Below are 17,348 nucleotides of genomic sequence, written 5' to 3'. Positions count from 1 at the left end.
CAAAATGGGCCACCTTCAAAGTTAAGGCCCCATGGAGTCAGTGTGCATTGTTTTTCTGTGCTTGGAGCCTGATCCAAGGGGACAAGAGAACATCCTTGTGGTGGCTGACCACAAGTTATGCCCAAGTTCTCACAGTGAAAGATAAAACCGCTTTAGCTGTTGCCAAAGTTCTGGAAGAAACGTTCTTAATTCATTAGAGACTGCCTTATAGGACCCACTCCGATCAAGAGAGAGACTTTAAAAGTAGATTTGTCAAGCAGTTGTTGGACATGTTGGGAATCCAGAAGTCATGGACAACTGCTTATCATCTGCGAGGGAATCCACAACCAGAAAGGAGTGTCAACAATGACCCACAAAGGCTGTGTGAATTTACAATCTTGGGATGAGCAACCAGGGTCTCCATTAGAAGAAAAAACTCCCCGACAGATGGAGTTTACAGCATTTCATCATCTGCAATCAGTTTCTGGGTCTTCCTGTTTATCAGATCCATCCCAGTGGGAAGTTAGGAGCTTTGAAGACTTGACACTGAAAAAATCTCTTGCCCTTAATTGAGGCTGTTTGAGTGGCAAAGCAAATTGAGTTGTCCTTGCTCAGCCCACCCTCTATCAGACAAACTTTGGTCACTAGCTCTCTGCAACCTCACCTAAAGAAAAAGAGGAGCATGACTTGGAAGAGGACTTTACTGTGGAATGGTTGCGGTCTTCTGAGCATATGTGAGAGAGATTGTCTCCAGAAATCATAGGCCTGTTGCTCAAGAGACAGTGCCATAAGAAAAACAGAAAGAGAGCTCCGTTTAGCCAATCTGTAAAGTAGAAGTGTCCTCTCCACCACCCTTTGAGCCTGAAGGAGACAGATTTGTTCCTCTAAGAGAATGATCTATGACTCTCCAGGAAAAAGTATGGAAGAGATCATCGCCACAGTAAAACATCCTAATGCCTAAGTACATCCCATTTTGGTTCTGGTAAATGACACCCTTAGCCCATCTCCCGACAAGTGGGAACTTCTAATGCCTGCTGCCTTTGCTGGAAAATGTTGCAATATCAGTCTAAGCTCACAAAATAAGTGTGTTTAATTTGTGAATCAGTTGATTGATTTCATGTTATTTTTGTTTGGTTATATTTGCATATACAAATATTTTTTATGAAGGAACAAAGGCAGTAGGTGGAAGGAGTGTGCCAAGGGGCAGCATCCGCACAGCTTGGACTTTGAGGGAAGACAACCCACACTGCAGCTTGTGTTCTCTCTCCCCCCGTTGTGATAGCACTGAGCTAAAGCGAGAGAGGGAGGAGGACTGTCATTGGCTTCCGCTGCAAATGGAAGCTTTGTCCACCACAGAGACTGAGGAGTATGAGCGCAGGGGATGCTGGGGAGTGTAGTCCCCAGGATGGCATGGTCTGGGCACAGGAGGGTGAAATATGGGGACTACATCTCCCAGGGTGCCTGGGAATCAAGAGGTATGATTGGAAGGAGAAAAAATGAGCTGGAAGCCAATGCTGGTAACGATTGGACTAGGAGGGCTTTAATAATATTCAGAGGGAGATAGGTACCAAGCTGGTACCTGTGGTGGGCTGGAAGAAGGAGAATCACTGGACTACACGGGCTGCTGTTCTGGGGATTGACATTGCTTTGGTGACATGTGGCCGCTGTCTGGTATGCAAAGGTGTGCTGCCTATGGGGGGCTGATGCTGCTGCTGTGTTCTGTTCTGGAGTTCCTGCATGGATTTGAATGCTGATAGCTCATGTTGGAGGACAAGCAGTATTTAAACATTACAGATTAGAATTATAGACAAGTTGTATAATATAATTTTGCATTGGTGCATTTACATATTGATTTTATATGACGACTCTGTACTGTCATTGATTTTTTTTTTTGTATTGTTGACATGGGTAGATTTTACAGAGACTATATTTGTATGCTATAAATCAGTAAATGGATATGTTTCTTTTTTTTTTCTTGCCCCCTGGTTTTCCTATTTTTATTTTCTATGTATATTTCATGTGGCTTTTTTTCATTTTCTTCTTGATGCTATATATACATATAGACAAAGTTTGTTTACTAATTTGTGTATTAATGTTTTTATGTGTCAATTACGCTGTTCTGATAGTAGCCAGGGCTTTATGGGTTGAGATTGCAAGCAGTGAAGGATTTAATCCTACTACTTCATCTCACCTGTAGGTCTGTGGCTATAGGGAAGCGTGTATACGTGAAGCAATCAGCAATGATTAAGCACAGGAGTGTGAAATGTGTTTGCTGAACCATTATGTACCATGCGGTCATATTGTACTTTTTATGGATGTGAAATAAAGCATCTGTTTTTATCCCTGGATGGTGCCGCCACTCTTTTTCTTCCTCTCATGCCATCTGGCTGACAGACCAGATGGAGATTTACAGTGGTTTTGGACTCTGTGGAGTGCCTTGGAGCGATGTGTACCCAGTTCAGTTCTACTATGGAGGACAAGTGTGTCATGTGCTAGGACCTATTATGCATATACTCAGAGTATGGCCCTGCACTCATGCCTGTGATAGTGACACTAAGGGAGCTGTCTGAAAGTTGGGATCCATGTGCAAAGGGCAAGATCGAGACTACAGCTGTTCCAAATTTTGTGAAGTAAACAGATGATGCTCGTGGCCCTATGTGAAGAGGACAACTTGGATATTGTTTCTGGATCTGGGTTTCAGAGGGGGCCCCAAGTGTGAATTTTGGCGAAGAGTACAGGAGGACTTTGGTCAGTTCTGGGTGGATCATCACTGGATCAGGACAGAAGACCTGAACAATTGAGTGGCTCCATCAGAGGTGAGCGCTACAATGGGAAATAGATAAACTACAGGAAGCCTAGAGCAATACTGGTGACTAGTCCTTTGACATCTGCTTGCCCTTTCTGGACACAGTTTCAGTTGAGACACAGTTGAGTTCCTCTTTATGTCCTTTTTGGATATCCTTCATAAATAATCATGCTGATAAGCTCTATATTCTAGTTAGATCTTACTAAAGTTCTTCTTTGAATGGAAAAAAATATTAATTGTTAAAAAAAATTTTGCCAAGTAAATTTTCCCAACACCCATCCTTGTATAGTTACAACTACCACTGCAAATGATAATCCGCAAACAGGAAATAAGTTTGTGGTTTGTTTGTAAGAAAGAATTGGTTCTATCCACAGGACATATAGTTATAGCACATGTATAAATTATATTTTTCATGATATATTAAGAGATCCTGCTGAGCTGTGCGGCTGTCACAGTAGTGCAGTGAGACTTGAAAGATATACACACATAAGTACCTTAGCTGATTTTCATTCATGTGATCAATACATAAAGGTTTGTGTCTCTCTGCCAGCATCTTTCTCTTCATTTCACGCCCTGTCTGTCTCTTTCCTCTCTTCTGCTCTGCCTGTGAAACAATGAAATTCATGTTACCAGCAGACAGACATATAAAAGGAACTTGTGCTTTGCTTATGCAGCTTTAATGCCCTCTTCACAGCAGCACATACACGTTCATCATGAAACAATAGGATAGCTGAAAGTCACAAATGTAAATTAAATATGTCACCGTATGTATAAAGGTTTATGTTTGGGGCATGTCTAATTTATCTAAACAGGGTTTGTTGTCAGGGGTCCTTTAGGGGTGATATAGTCCCTATTCGATATAGACCTTCATTCAGCCATCATTAAAAGGCTTTGGAGTCTAAGGCTGCTGGAAAAAATTGGGTTGTTAAAGAAGGATGGCAGAGGGGTAAATTTGGTTGTAAGAGTGTCAGATTTTTGTAGTCTGTCTTATAGTCCCAGTGAATGTAATAAAGATGGGGACAGAACAAGCTAAGGAAGAACAGCTTGTGTTTCTGCAGTTACCCAATTAGTTTTTTTTTGTTTTGAGTATATCAATGAAAGTTGGGATAATTGGACTGCTTGGTAATATAAAAATAGGTTAGTATCTCATGGGATCTAGAGATTAATAATTTTTTTAAACCGCTAATGGAAGAGGCCTCTGGTGTCAATTAAAATACTTACATACGAAGCATGGGGGGAGCACTCTCTGCCGGGGGAGATAAAGATCAGGTAAGTAAAAGTGTTTTTACTCTCACCTCGACAAAAGTGCAAGAGAGAATTCTCAAAAGTCCCCAAGTTGTACTTTAAGAGTACTTACTGTTTGCTAGGGGGGGGGGGGGGGTTGTTTGTTGTTCACCTGGAAAAAATATTAATTTCCAATAAATGATTTTTTAATTCAGTTTTAGCAATGCCTTACCTTCATTAGATAACCTCCCCCAAACTGTCCACCCATATTGGAAAGTACTTTTTTCTTCTTGGCATCATCATCGGCACGTTTTTTGGCCTCTTCCTCTTCTTTTCTCATTTTTTCTTCCTAGGAAATAAGAAAATAAAATTGGGTGTATATTTTTCATTTTATGTGTATTGTTAGAACAATGAAGGGAGTAGAAAGAAATGCATGAACTTTGTCCTTATATGAAGTAAGTTTGTCCCATTGCTTTGATTGTATGAAAGGAAGCATCATAACAATGTATTTAGAACATTTCCTGCTTTTTTGTTTATTTGATTGCATGATTAGTTTGTGTTTAGTAATAGTGAAAATATAAAGGTTGTAAACTTGGTTTACATTTTACATTGCAACCAGATTTAGCTACCCAGTCCTTCAAGTCCAGTTTTGACCTCAGCTTCCCCTTCTCAGTTCCCTTCCCCCTGCACCCTTGGATGCCCCACAGCCAATATTTTATTTTTTTGTTTACTACATAAATGTCTTTAGGAAGATTACATGGTGTTATTGGGGTCCTCTTCCCAATTGCCTCTTTCTGACTCTGGGCAATGGTCAAAAAAGCAATCAAAGCAGAGATCAGCAGTTAAAGCGGAGTTCCACCCACATTTTGCACTCTTCACCATGCAGCATTACTATGCATCCTTAGAATGCATTGGCATTTTTAATTTTTTTTGGTTGACTTACCTTATTTAGGCATGTATCTAATTACACTTCCTTCTTTGGTGGTTTCGGCACTGTACATTATTTCTGGCTTTGCATTGGATCCTGGGAGATGTGTGTCATCAATCCCAGGAGGCAATGGGCATCGCCGGCTCGTAGCATTGCGTTACTTCCAACCTGGAAATGAGGCAATGCAAGGTGGCGCTCGGCTCTATTTTTAAAAAGGGTAACCAGGCTGTTGTTGCCATTGTTACCCTAGCGTCTTATACAGAGTGATCGGCGGTGTCAGAGGCAGCTGGAGCAGAGCAGCATTATCTTTTACAAATTGCAGACAGTAAGCATTTCAGTTCTGTTTACAGAGCATGGGGGACAGCACATCATGCACTAATGATTTTTCTGTGCATTCAATTCCCATTCTTGGCACTGCGTTTTTGGCACAGTGATAGGGGCACTGTGATGAGCACAATGTGCTGGGGGCACTGAGATGGGGACACTGTGATGGGGGCACTGTGATGGGAGCACTGTGATGGGGTCACTGTGATGGGGGAACTGTGATGGGAGCACTGTGATGGGACACTGTGATGGGTGCACTGTGATGGGGGCACTGTGATGAGGGTACTGTGACGGGAGCACAGTGATTGACACAATGTGATGCGGGCACTGTGATGGGCACAACGTGATGGGGTCGCTGTGAAGAATAAGGTCAATGCTGTGATTATGTATACTAGGGCGTAGGCAGTGCAGGTATTGATGTGACACCAGGGACAGGTGTGGATTTAAAGATCACCAGTAACAGTGGCAGCAAATGTAGTAGGAAGAAACCACTGTGCTGCATTTGTCAAGCTTAACCGCCACATGTGGAAATCATTGCTGCCAGCCGGTATGTGTGAAGAACACAAGATGCCTCTAAGTGCAGTATTGTCCATTTATTATGACATCAAAAGATTAAAAACACTTACAGGATATTCCATGTTTTAAAATCCTTGAAAATGCCTGTTTCAATCTTGCAGCATTGCAAGCATGTGAGGAGGGGGGTGCCAATTTGCGGCTATCCAGTGTCCAGGAGACTGCTGGTGTGGTGTTTGTGTGTGCGGTGAACACACAGCATGGCTGGGCTTCCGGAACCACGCTGGAACGCACGCGGCCAGTGTTAGGTGCAGTTGGACGGTAACGTGTTTCAGGGCATGCGCCGCTCCTTCATCAGACCTACGCTCAACTGGGGATTAATTGGTATATAGGCAGCAACGGGGCGGGAAAGGGGAGGTGCTCGGTGATTAGTGATGCACGGTATGTGTACCGCCTAGGAAAGCAGAGCAATGTCTAACTGAGGTTACAATAAGACTGAACAAATTGACAGTATAAAAGCTGTTATCCCATTTAGAAACAGGTAATCAATAGATATAGGTAGAGAAGCAGCTTTCAAACTAAGCTATACATTTACAGAGATTGGGTAGATATTTACAGTGTTTCACCTCTATTGTCTAGGCCAGTGTTTCTCAACCTTTTTTCAGTCAAGGCACCCTTTAAAAAATTATGGACAGTCTCAGGCACCCCATTCTAAAATGTAAAAGCTATTCTAATGGTTTTACATAATGCAAAAACATCTACAAGTCAAAGTAGGACACCCAACATTATAGATTATTTATTCTTCCCAAAGCAAATACACTTTTGCAAACTGGTTCTGACTAGTATTCCAATATTTCTCTTCTCCCTCAGTTTTTCCCCATCACTCAGCTAATGTGACCCCAATGCTGATGAAGAGGGCAGAGAAGACTCAAACAAGGATGATATGCAGGCGACTGATCCTTAATATATACTGATGATGCCATTGGTCGTTAGGACACTGGTAGCTAGAAGGTTGTAATGGTGCACAATGAAAACCTGTAACTTAGTGTAACTAAAAAGGCAGTCTTCATCCACACACACTGGCTTGTATAAAATTTTTGTGCAAATTTTAGGCATTTTTTGCCAAGGCACCCCTGAAGAAACCTCAAGGCACCACTTAAAAACGGATGGTCTAGGCCAGTGTTTCAGTCAAGGCACCCTTTAAAATTCTGCACAATCTCGAGGCACCCCATTCTAAAATGTAAAAAAATGAAACTAATAGTTTTACATAACACAACAACATCCACACAAGTAGGACACCCAACATTAAAGGTGATTTATTTTTCCAAAGCAAATACACCTTTGCTTTGCAAACTGGTACTGACTAGTATTCTAATATTTCTCTTCTCCCTTAGTTTCCCTCATTCAGCTAATGTGACCCCAGTGCTGATAGAGAGGGGCAAACAAGGATTTATGTGCAGGCATCCAACATTCCCCTTATTAACCAATGATGTCACTGGTTGTTAGGATGCCAGCAAGCGGATGGTTGTAATGGTGCACAATGAAAAACTGTGGCTTTGTGTACCTAAAAGGCAGGCTTCATCCATCTGCTGGCTTGTATACCATTGTGGCACCCTACAGGTAGGTGCTAGGTAAATGTATAGTGGGCCTTGTCTGCCTAACAACAGGGCTGTGATTTATTTAGTTAGGGTGTCAGGACTTCCAAATGTGCCTGCTGAGGGGAGAAGTCTCCCCACTGGCTCCTGTGAGAGGTTTATCATAGGGCAGTGTGGGAAGCCCAATCAGGAGACACATCCAAGCTTGTAACTACCCCAGAAGGCAGATTATGCTGCAAAGGATTCTGGGAGTGGATATAAGTTTGGGGGGGAAGTGCGTGACACGGTGTCTTTGGCAGGAGCAGAGTCCCAGGAGGGAGAGAACGGCTCTCTCTCCTCCTGTCTGAGGAAGTGGGTGTCACCTGAGGATCCAGAGAGAGAGAACTGAGTTGAGCTGAAGTGATCCGGTGTGCCGAGAACCAGCGGAGAGCGAGAGAGAGGTCCAGTCCCAGGAAAGCCTACACAGGTCGTGAGTACTGAGGATTTCCCCTGGGGGTCTGCCTGAAGAGTTAGAGGAGACAACTCCGGAGGAGGTTCTGGGATCCAGTGTCAGCTAGCTGTAAAGGGGGAACCTAGGTTAAGGACCCTGAAGTAGCAGAGGGGGTACATAGTCAGTGGACTCTGAAGAGCTTAAAGTGTAAAGGGGGCACCTGCGGTTTGGGCCCTGAATTGTACAGTGTACCAGTTGAGAGTTGCAGCTATACAGTAATTCACAGCAAGCTACCTCCAGCCAGTGCCAGGCTGGAGAGAGTGATCAGAGACTTTGCATTGCAGCAGTGTCAGTAGTTCTATGCTCCACAGTCCTGAGTCTTCTGGATCTAGAGTCGAGGATTCAGCACTTTTGTCAAGTTACAGTGTGTTCTAAGCGTCAGTGAGCGCTGGCTAGCGTCGGCTAGCGTCCAGGCAGCGCTAACAGACATTTTTTCCGGATAAAGTCCCAAACTGTATCTAGTTAAGCCTAAAGGAGTATCCCACTTATTCCCTTCTCCCATTCCCTTTATCTACAATAAAACCACAAAACAAAGATGCCGGAGTTGTCAATGTCTCAGTTCTCACACCCAGGGTCGCAGCTCACATGGGCTGGAGAGGTAACCGGTAACAATGGCAGACCCACATCAGGCCCAATGCCTGGAAAACCTGCTACACCATAATTTGGCAATTTTTAGGCATTTTGCCAAGGCACCCCTGATGAAACCTGAAGGCAACCCAGGGCACCCTGGTTGAAAAAGGCTAGTCTAGGCAAGGGTTGATGGAGGTGCAATGGACAATAAGAGGCATCTCCCATATTATGTGTGGCACAGCAGTTCGCTTTTATACAGCAAAATGTCCAATATTCGGCTCAATGAAAACCATGACCACTTTTTGCTATGGTGCATTGCATTTTCTTTTTCTTGCGCAGGGGTGCCCAACTTTTGTACTTGCACACAGACTCGGTGCATTCAGAAAACATCCTTGTTTAAGATGGACTTCCTACCAGTTGCTCCCTGCCCCAATACCTAATAGAATTGAATGATGACATAAACGAGTTTAATACTTCATTATCTGAAATAACTCATCATTAAATACTAATCCTTACAAACGTGTATATTGTTAAAGTTTTGCTTACCGCCATTCTGGCTTGCCTCTCCCGCTCTTTTTCAGTTCTAAACCGTTGTTGCTCAGCGCGTTCAGATCTGCGATTTTCCTAAGTTAGATAGTTACATAGTTAGGTTAAAAAGACAACTTCTCATCAATAAAATGAGAGACCCTAACACCACAGTTAATCTAAAAGGAGCAAAGAGAAACATTATAAAGTGTGGTCAATTTGCTCCAACACAGAAAAAGCGTTCTTTCTGATCCCCTTGGGTGATCGCATAACTTCAGGTGTTAGTGCTTACACTTTTTGAATTTAGAAACATATCCTTTTTTTTGGGGTGGGCTGCACACCTTAACAGCTATCAAATTGGGAGTAGCAACTATGGCCATGCAGTCATTGCATCCCAATTGACATTGCATCCCATGGAATATCTGTGCACCCCCCGTGCAGGCAAACACAGTCCTTGCACAGGTGTGCGCTATATTATGCCTGTGTGAATAATAAGGCCTGAATATGCAGTATGTATTAACACACATTACTACACTGTGCCTTTTATAAAAGCAGATATCACATTTGCCTTGTGCCATTTGGTACCAAGCTGGTCAGTAAGAAGACGCTAAAATTAGAAACATTGCTCCCGAAGTTTCATACAGTATATGAAGATTATATAACCCCAAATACTTTGTTTAACCTTGCATAGCCCCCCCCCCCCCCACCATCCAACTTCATCACCAATTGGACACAGACCTAAGACTGACCCTGACCCATGAGGACTGGTAGGGAATTCGGCCCAACATGGCTAAATGCTCCTTTAAAATCCAAGTCTGTAAAACTGTAACAGGATGGGTAATCAGCCAAATGATCAGACAGGGAGTAACTGTAACTTGCAGGTCACTAAAAAGGGTCCAAATTTAGAAGCAATGATGCAAAACAGGGTCAGAAAGACTGCATACATTGCAAGATAATACAAAACAGATTATGAATGTAACACAAAAATTTACTTTTTACAGCATGCACTCTGTTTGATGCTCTGTAATGACGGGTCAGCAAGCCCAGACCACGATCTACCAGTCACCTGTTTACTGGTAGATCACGTTCTACAGGTTGCTGAATCCCAGATTTACAGCAGTGTCTCTGTGGCTGAATCAGGGTATTGTGTGGCTGCATAGCATAGTCTCTGTAATACTCTATAGTAACAGAGATTCTAACTGAAACCACTATTTCAGTAGAACCACACAGAACACCAACAGTTACTTGCTTTTTTTTTTTTACAATAAACAGCATCTGTCTCACTGAAGTCCAGGGTAGCTCTGGTAAAACAGCTGGAAAGATTCCAGGCCCAAAAGAAACAGTGCCACCCTACTGAAATGGGAGTACTCTAGTAGCAATTTGGGGTGTGCTCCCCACAGTGGCTGGATCTGCCTGCATGCTGGTTTTGACAGAGAAGGGCCTACCACCAGGCTTCAGATCACTTGCATGTGTTGTGTATTTTCACAGGGAGTTGTAGGAAAAGGAGGTAAAGTGGCCTTCATTTGCATCTGAGCATGGTGAGTAAACCACTACCTTGCTAAAAAATAAAAAATAAAAACTTTGGATATTTGTTCGTTCGGACGAATGCCTAAATTTAGCATATTGGCCCCCTGTTTGGTAAGAGATATGCATCATATAATATATAGAGGAGTTGTCATTCGGCTAGTATTATCATCAGTATCATTTTCTTGGGTTTTTTATTTCAGCATGTTGGCGGGTGATGATTGTGACTGATGATGCATTTACAATGAGGTACATTGGGGGATTTTTATTCGTCAAACATTAGGGTGTCTTTATTTATAGGTTACAACAGTGCATGTATATTTTCCTTTAGTAAAGCTGGGTATACTGTACATGCATAGCTTCCACATTGTTTTATTTTTCCCGTTCAACCAGCAGATTCCTGCATCCACACTAGTGTTGTGGATGCATGGATCTCCATTGCTGCGTTTTTGTAAATCTAACAGTGGAGATGGGTGCACTCTAACGGTGCATTGCCATAAAACAGCATGAAAGCATACAAACCAAAATTTCCCTTCCATTTCAAAATCAGAGTGTAAAATCAGGCTCACTTCTGCATAGGAACCAATCAGCTTCCAGGTTTTATTGCCAAAGCTTAATTGAACAAGCTGAGGTTAGAAGCGGATTGGTTTCTATGCAGATGTGAGCCTGATTTTGCACTCTCCAGCCTTAATCCCCATACACACGATCAGATTATCGAACGATCTGTCGTCCGTTTTTTGTGGCATGCTAGTCTGATGTGAAAAGTGAAGAGGTTATTTTCATACGAATTTTCCCGTATGACAGAATTCTACTTCAGAAGTGATGTCATGTGTTGGATTGCTTTGTATGTGTTCTTTCGTCTCTGAGCATGCCTAGTCTTGCTCTTAAGATTTTTTTCTGTTGAAATCTGTACTAATGAGACGAAAATCGGACGTTGTTTTGACGGACGACAAAAATTATATAGCCTGCACATCAGGATTTTGTCGGCCGAAAAGTCAGAGTTGACTGTCGAAAGCACCATACTAACAATCCGAAAATCGGCAGATCGGTCGTCAGACGAAATTTCCCTTCAGATTTTCTTATCGTGTGTACGGGCCTTTAGTAATTAAACCCCTATATGTTACTTGCAGTCATGTGCACTGTTCTATTCTTTGCACACTACAACCCTCATTGTTCATAGTCCAAAGTCCATCTCGGGAGAGAGTAATGTTGGCCATACCCTATACAAAAAATCATTCAAACGAATTTTCGAAAAATTAACACTCGGCCGTGAGATCAAATGATTTTGTCATCATGTAATGACCGATATAACATTCAATAGACATCAATTAATTAATTTTTAGTTTATTTTTTCACATTTACCTTGTGCAGTTTGGACGAGAAACACAATAACCTTCCAATTTATCCTTCTGATAACTGATTGGAACTGATTACTGATTTCTGCCCATTAACTGGCTGAAAAACTACCAAATTGTCCAAATGACAGATTTTCGAATGGTTTTGTGTCTAGTATATGGGTATCATTAGAGAGGGTGGCTATGTTCCTACATACAGTGGGACCATAGAGAACAAATATAGCTAAACCCTAACAGGAAGTTGGATCACAGCAGCCCAAAAAATTTGGAGATTTGGGGGAGGCTGAGAGCAATAGAAGGTTTACTTTGGAGTTAAAGTGGTTGTAAACCCCCCCCCCTGTAATGTTTTTACCAATAGGTAAGCCTTAAGGCTTACCTATAAATACTGTAAATATCTCCTAAACTTGCATAGTTTAGGCGATATTTGTATTGCAAGTGGCCGATGACGTCATCGGCGCATGCGCTCTGAAAGAACGGCCGTCCGTGCCGTTTCTTCAGAGCCCTGTGCTGTGACTGGCCGCGTGCGTGCGGGAGTGACGTCATGCGACTATGGCCAGTAGCACAGCCGGAGTCCGCAGACCCGGAAGAAGATGGGGGAATATGGATGCTGCCTCCAGTGGGAACGATGCAGGCTTTGTTTGCAGGTAAGTGTCACATAATGTGCTAGTATGCGTTGCCTTTTGCTGCTCCTGGCCTCTCCCTCCTATTGAGTGCCCCCACAGCAAGCAACTTGCTATGGGGGCACCCGAGCCAAGTTGCAGCTCCGTCTGTCCATTCAGACACGAAACTGCCTTTCGACCCCGCCCCCTCTCTCTCCTGGTTGGCTAACTGACTTTGATTGAAAACCGTGAGAGCCAATGGCGCTGCAGCTGTGTCTCAGGAGGGAGTGTCCCCGGACGGCCAAGGGACTTATGGACATCGCTGGACAAATAGAGACCTCAGGTAAGTATTAGTGGGGCTGAGGGGAGGCTGCTGCACACAGAAGGCATAGAATGCATTAAGATAAAAATCCTTCTGACTTTACAACTCCTTTAAGAATACATACTGGAAAATCATTTTTATTTTTTAAACAAGGGTTTCACTTTAACCACTTTAAGACCAGGTCTATTTTTGACACTTATTCTTTACAAGTTAAAATCATTTTTTTTGCTAGAAAACTACTTAGAACCCCCAAACATTATATATTTTTTTTTTAGCAGAGACCCTAGAGAATAAAATGGAGATCATTACAATATCTTTTATCACACCGTATCTTCCAAACGCAATGTTTTTTTTTAAAATGTAATTTTTTGAATTAAAAAATAAGAAAACAGTAAAGTTAGCCCAATTTTTTTCCATAATGTGAAAGATAATGTTACGGCGAGTAAATAGATACCCAACATGTCATGCTTCAAAATTGTGCACGCTCGCGGAATGGCGACAAACTTTGGTACTTAAAAATTCCATAGGCGATATTTTAAACATTTCTACAGGTTACCAGCTTAGAGTTACAGAGGAGGTCTAGGGCTCAAATTATTGCTCTTGCTCTATCGATCGCAGCGATATCTCACATGTGTGGTTTGAACACCGTTTACATATGTGGGCGGCACTTCCGTATGTGTTTGCTTCTGCGCGCGAGCTAACGGGGACAGGGTTCTTTAATTGTTTTTTGTCCTATTTATTTTATTTATTATTTTTTATTTTTACACCGTTATTAGAAAAAAAAAAATGTGATCATTTTTATTCCAATTGCAAGGAATGTAAACATCCCTTGTAATAGAAATAGGCATGACAGGTCCTCTTTATTGTGAGATCTGGGGTCAAAAAGACCTCAGACCTCACAACTACACTAAAAAAGGAAAAAAAAACAAAAACGGCTCTTTAAACCGGTTGCTAGGCAATGACGTTTGCCGTCGCTCCGGTCCTCCAACCCCATAGGGTCGAGTGAGGGCCATCTTGCCCTCACTCGACTTCATGTCTCTGAGGATCCAGGACCAGATTGTTTTCCCCGCTGCTGGCGGGTCCGGTAAGCAGGGAAAACGGCCGGGACGTGGCGGGAGGGGGCACATCTTCTGCAGCACCATAAGGGTGATCCCGCGGCGAATCAGCCACTGGGACCAGCCTTATCTTAAGGCCGATCGTCCGCCGTTTTTAAAAATACCGGGGTTATGGCAGCTCATTGTATCCCTCAAATTCAGAAAACACATTTTGCAAGTTTAATTGCTGTGATTGCACATCCAAAGGTGAGCATTATCTAATTGGGATGTCTGAACTACAATATACTGATACTGTTAGAGGCTTCCCTGTTTATTTGTAGCTACTAAAAGAAATCTAAGGGCAGGAGGAAGCTTGGCAGTAATGACCCAAATACTGTATGTAAAACCCCACAGACTAGAAGGTGGTTTGGTAAACACAAGTTTTGGATTGTCACTCCACACTGTGATGGTGCATGAAGGGAGATTCCAGGGCTCTGGAGGGTATAGATTATGATACATAATGCTTTGAGTACTTTAATGAATGTGATGGAAAGTGGTGTATTAACTATACATACTATTCTGTCTTTCAATCCAATTAATTCCTCCTCCTCCTTTTTGCGCTGTTCAAAATGGACGTCAATCAAGGTCTGAAGTTCTAAAAGATCTTTTTCCATGCGTTTCCTATGGATGTCCTGTTGAAAAAGAAATATAACATGATCATGCAAAATTCTACATCCATATAAATTTTGGGAAAGGTGTAATTATGATCTCCCTTTCTACATGCTGTGAAGTAGTATATCTTGATATATGCTAACATTATTGGCCATTTTAAATGTATTTTTTAACTTTGCAGAGTAGAGGTGATATATTTTTGCATTTGCCAAAAATATTCAAATGCATTAATAGAGCCTAAGTGTACTCAAAATAAAAAACACAGTTTTGTATAAATAAAGAATTAAATAAAAACCCCACAAAAATCAGTACAATGGACACAACTTACTAATAATGCACGGGGTCCCCTGTGCTGCTGGCTCTTTGTTTCCTTGAAATTCTTATCCATTGAACCAACCCCTACGCTACCACAATTTTCTAGTGGGGGATTAATAGAACTGAGGGAGCTGTGATTTGAACTCATCAAGAGCGCTTGACTATGCCCACCCTTATGCCAAGCTCCTCTATTGATAAATTATCTATGAATGGAGGGGGTGGACCTTGCAATCATCAGCCTGTCCTCCATTCATAGGTCCTGTTGGCTTCACTTAGCTAGGTATGTGGAAATCTGCAAAGAGGCAGTTTAGGGGTCTAAATCTTTCTAAAAATGATTTTTGTTAGATAGCCAATGACCTGGAACAAATATGTCAGACTGATTTGTATACTTGTTTTAGGTCAGTGACTCAGAAAGTGCAGACATTTAGGTGAGAGCTTTACCAAGGTAGCCAGGGAACTACTATTTTCAGAAGAAGTTTAGCAATGATGCACTTTACATATTCACAGCACTTTCCCACGGCTTTTCTATAGGGTTGAAATGGCCTATATTGGGTTGTATTGAACAATATGCGCACAAAAAAAAAAAAAAAAAACAGAGAACTTTTTCTCACTAGACAATAGTAAACTGTTAAAATTAGAAATCCGTTTTGCTTCTATGGCTATTGCACACTTTTTTTTTCAATTCAAAAATTAAAGGCGTTGTAAGCTTTTACATGTTTATGTTGTCTTATCTAGGTACTGTATTAGTGTAGTTATATTCCCCGTGCCAGTTGTTTGCCCTACCTTGTATAATGGGCCCACATGTTGTGGCTTTCCCTTTGTCCGTGTATTCATTCACTTAGCTTGATCCAGTTCACTAAAGGGACAAATAACTTCTTGTTCCATGTCATGCAATATCCATTTTATGCCTTGCCATTTCATCTGTGTTGCGTCACATGTGGGAGTGCTAATGTGATGAACATCTCCTTCTCAGCATGATCTCTCTGTGAGTGCTCTGCCTTTTGTGGCTATGTCAGATCTAATTACTGCACCTGCACCAGTAGTAGACTGAGAAACCCGGGCATTGTGGGATATGTGGTTTCTTTACAGGAAGTGTCAGTTCTTAGACTACAGACAGAGGTCATGCATTTCCCTGTGTAGTGCCATGCCACATGTTTGAATACAAACAAAACTTCTGACACCAGAATGTGAAGATTTACTTTACTACAAGCTGTGCATACAGAGCAACACATGACACCATGAAACGAAATGATCAGAAAACTAAGCCCTGCTAGATCACTTTGTGCTGCTTCCTTTTAGGTATAGCTATATAAAACATAAAAAATAAGTGCCTATACTGTTTAAAATCCAATAAAGTACTAGGGTTGATTTACTAACACTGGAGAGTGCAAAATCTGGTGCAGCTGTGTATGGTAGCCAATCAGCTTCTAACTTCAGCTTGTTCAGTTAAACTTTGACAAACAAACCTGTAAGCTGATTGGTTTCAATGCAGAGCTGCAACAGATTTTGCATTCTCCAGTTTTAGTAAATCAACCCCAGTGTTTCACCCTGTTCTGCACATGCTCAGTTGCTCTCTATTATTTTAGGCACTGTCCCGAAGATTTACTGCTGCTCAGGGGCTCTGGGCTTCTGCAAAATGGCAGCCTCCAGAAAGAAGCAAAAGGAACAATGCTGGAGGCAATTTACAGCACACGCTAATTTTGTCAGCATTATTAATCTGGGATGTATGTTCCTTGCTAAAGAACATTATTTTTTAACAAGTTGTTATGGGTAAAGTTCCAATTTAAGTAATGAGACACATGGTACACATGGGTTAAAATTCCCAAATTCAGATTATCTAAAACCTTGCACTTATGGCTGTTTTATAAATAAAAATGGTAATTACACTGAGATAAGTATGTAGCATTTTATTTACAGGTATATGCTTGCCTTAGAACATTTTCCAATGTGACAGGGTCTCTTTAAATCAAAAAAATGAAAGCCTTTATAAAGGATTACTTACATCAAAGTCAACTCGTTCTCCCTCTGGAATTTTTGGGGGAGCAAGCTGAGGCATCATTGGTCTGCTGATTAAAATAAACAATATTTGTATAATGAGGAATCATTTTAATTTACAATGTTTAGGTTCTAAAAATGAATTTTTTGTTTGATTTGTTAGAAATGCAGAAGGAAAAGTGCTTTTAAAGGAAACAGTAAGTAAAAAGGATATGCCTAAAAATGGCGCACACGGAATCTGGTGCACAGTAACCAATCAGCTTCTAACTTCAGCTTATTGACAATAAAACCTGGAAGCTGATTGGTTACTATGCGCAGCTACACCAGATTCTGTGTGCACCAGTTTTAGTAAATCCCACGTGACTCTTTCGGACATACAGTAGTTTTACTTTTTTACTGAGGCCCGATTTTGTGGCTCATAGGCCAGTAAGGGGACTGTCATTGGACAGTGGAATGGCAGTTGCTGGGGCTCAGCTGTGTAGGAAGGAAAATTCAGGCCCCAGAAACAATATAAAACTAAAAAGGAAAACACAAACACAAAAGTAATGTTTCTGGCTTATGGTAATTTCGGCAATTGT

At 41.8% G+C, this 17,348-nt stretch overlaps 1 protein-coding gene across 1 annotated transcript in view; it reads right to left on the bottom strand.

The window, feature by feature from the left end:
* Window positions 1-16,837, bottom strand: part of TNNT1 (troponin T1, slow skeletal type) — a 45,635-nt gene extending 28,798 nt beyond the window's left edge. The window contains exons 1-5 of the mRNA XM_082273829.1: window positions 16,778-16,837; window positions 14,364-14,480; window positions 8,976-9,053; window positions 4,242-4,358; window positions 3,280-3,389 (exon numbers count right to left, since the gene is read on the bottom strand). Coding sequence (XP_082129955.1) covers window positions 3,280-3,389; window positions 4,242-4,358; window positions 8,976-9,053; window positions 14,364-14,480; window positions 16,778-16,834 — 479 coding nt within the window. The 5' untranslated portion in view covers window positions 16,835-16,837. The remainder of the gene's footprint in view (window positions 1-3,279; window positions 3,390-4,241; window positions 4,359-8,975; window positions 9,054-14,363; window positions 14,481-16,777) is intronic.
* Between the last annotated feature and the right edge of the window lie 511 nt (window positions 16,838-17,348).

This window comes from Pelophylax lessonae, assembly GCF_965119305.1.
Source record: "Pelophylax lessonae genome assembly, chromosome: 12".
In the NCBI taxonomy this organism is placed as follows: Eukaryota; Metazoa; Chordata; class Amphibia; order Anura; family Ranidae; genus Pelophylax; species Pelophylax lessonae.
Note: the sequence above shows the minus strand (reverse complement) of the source record. Positions and strands in the feature narration are given on the sequence as shown.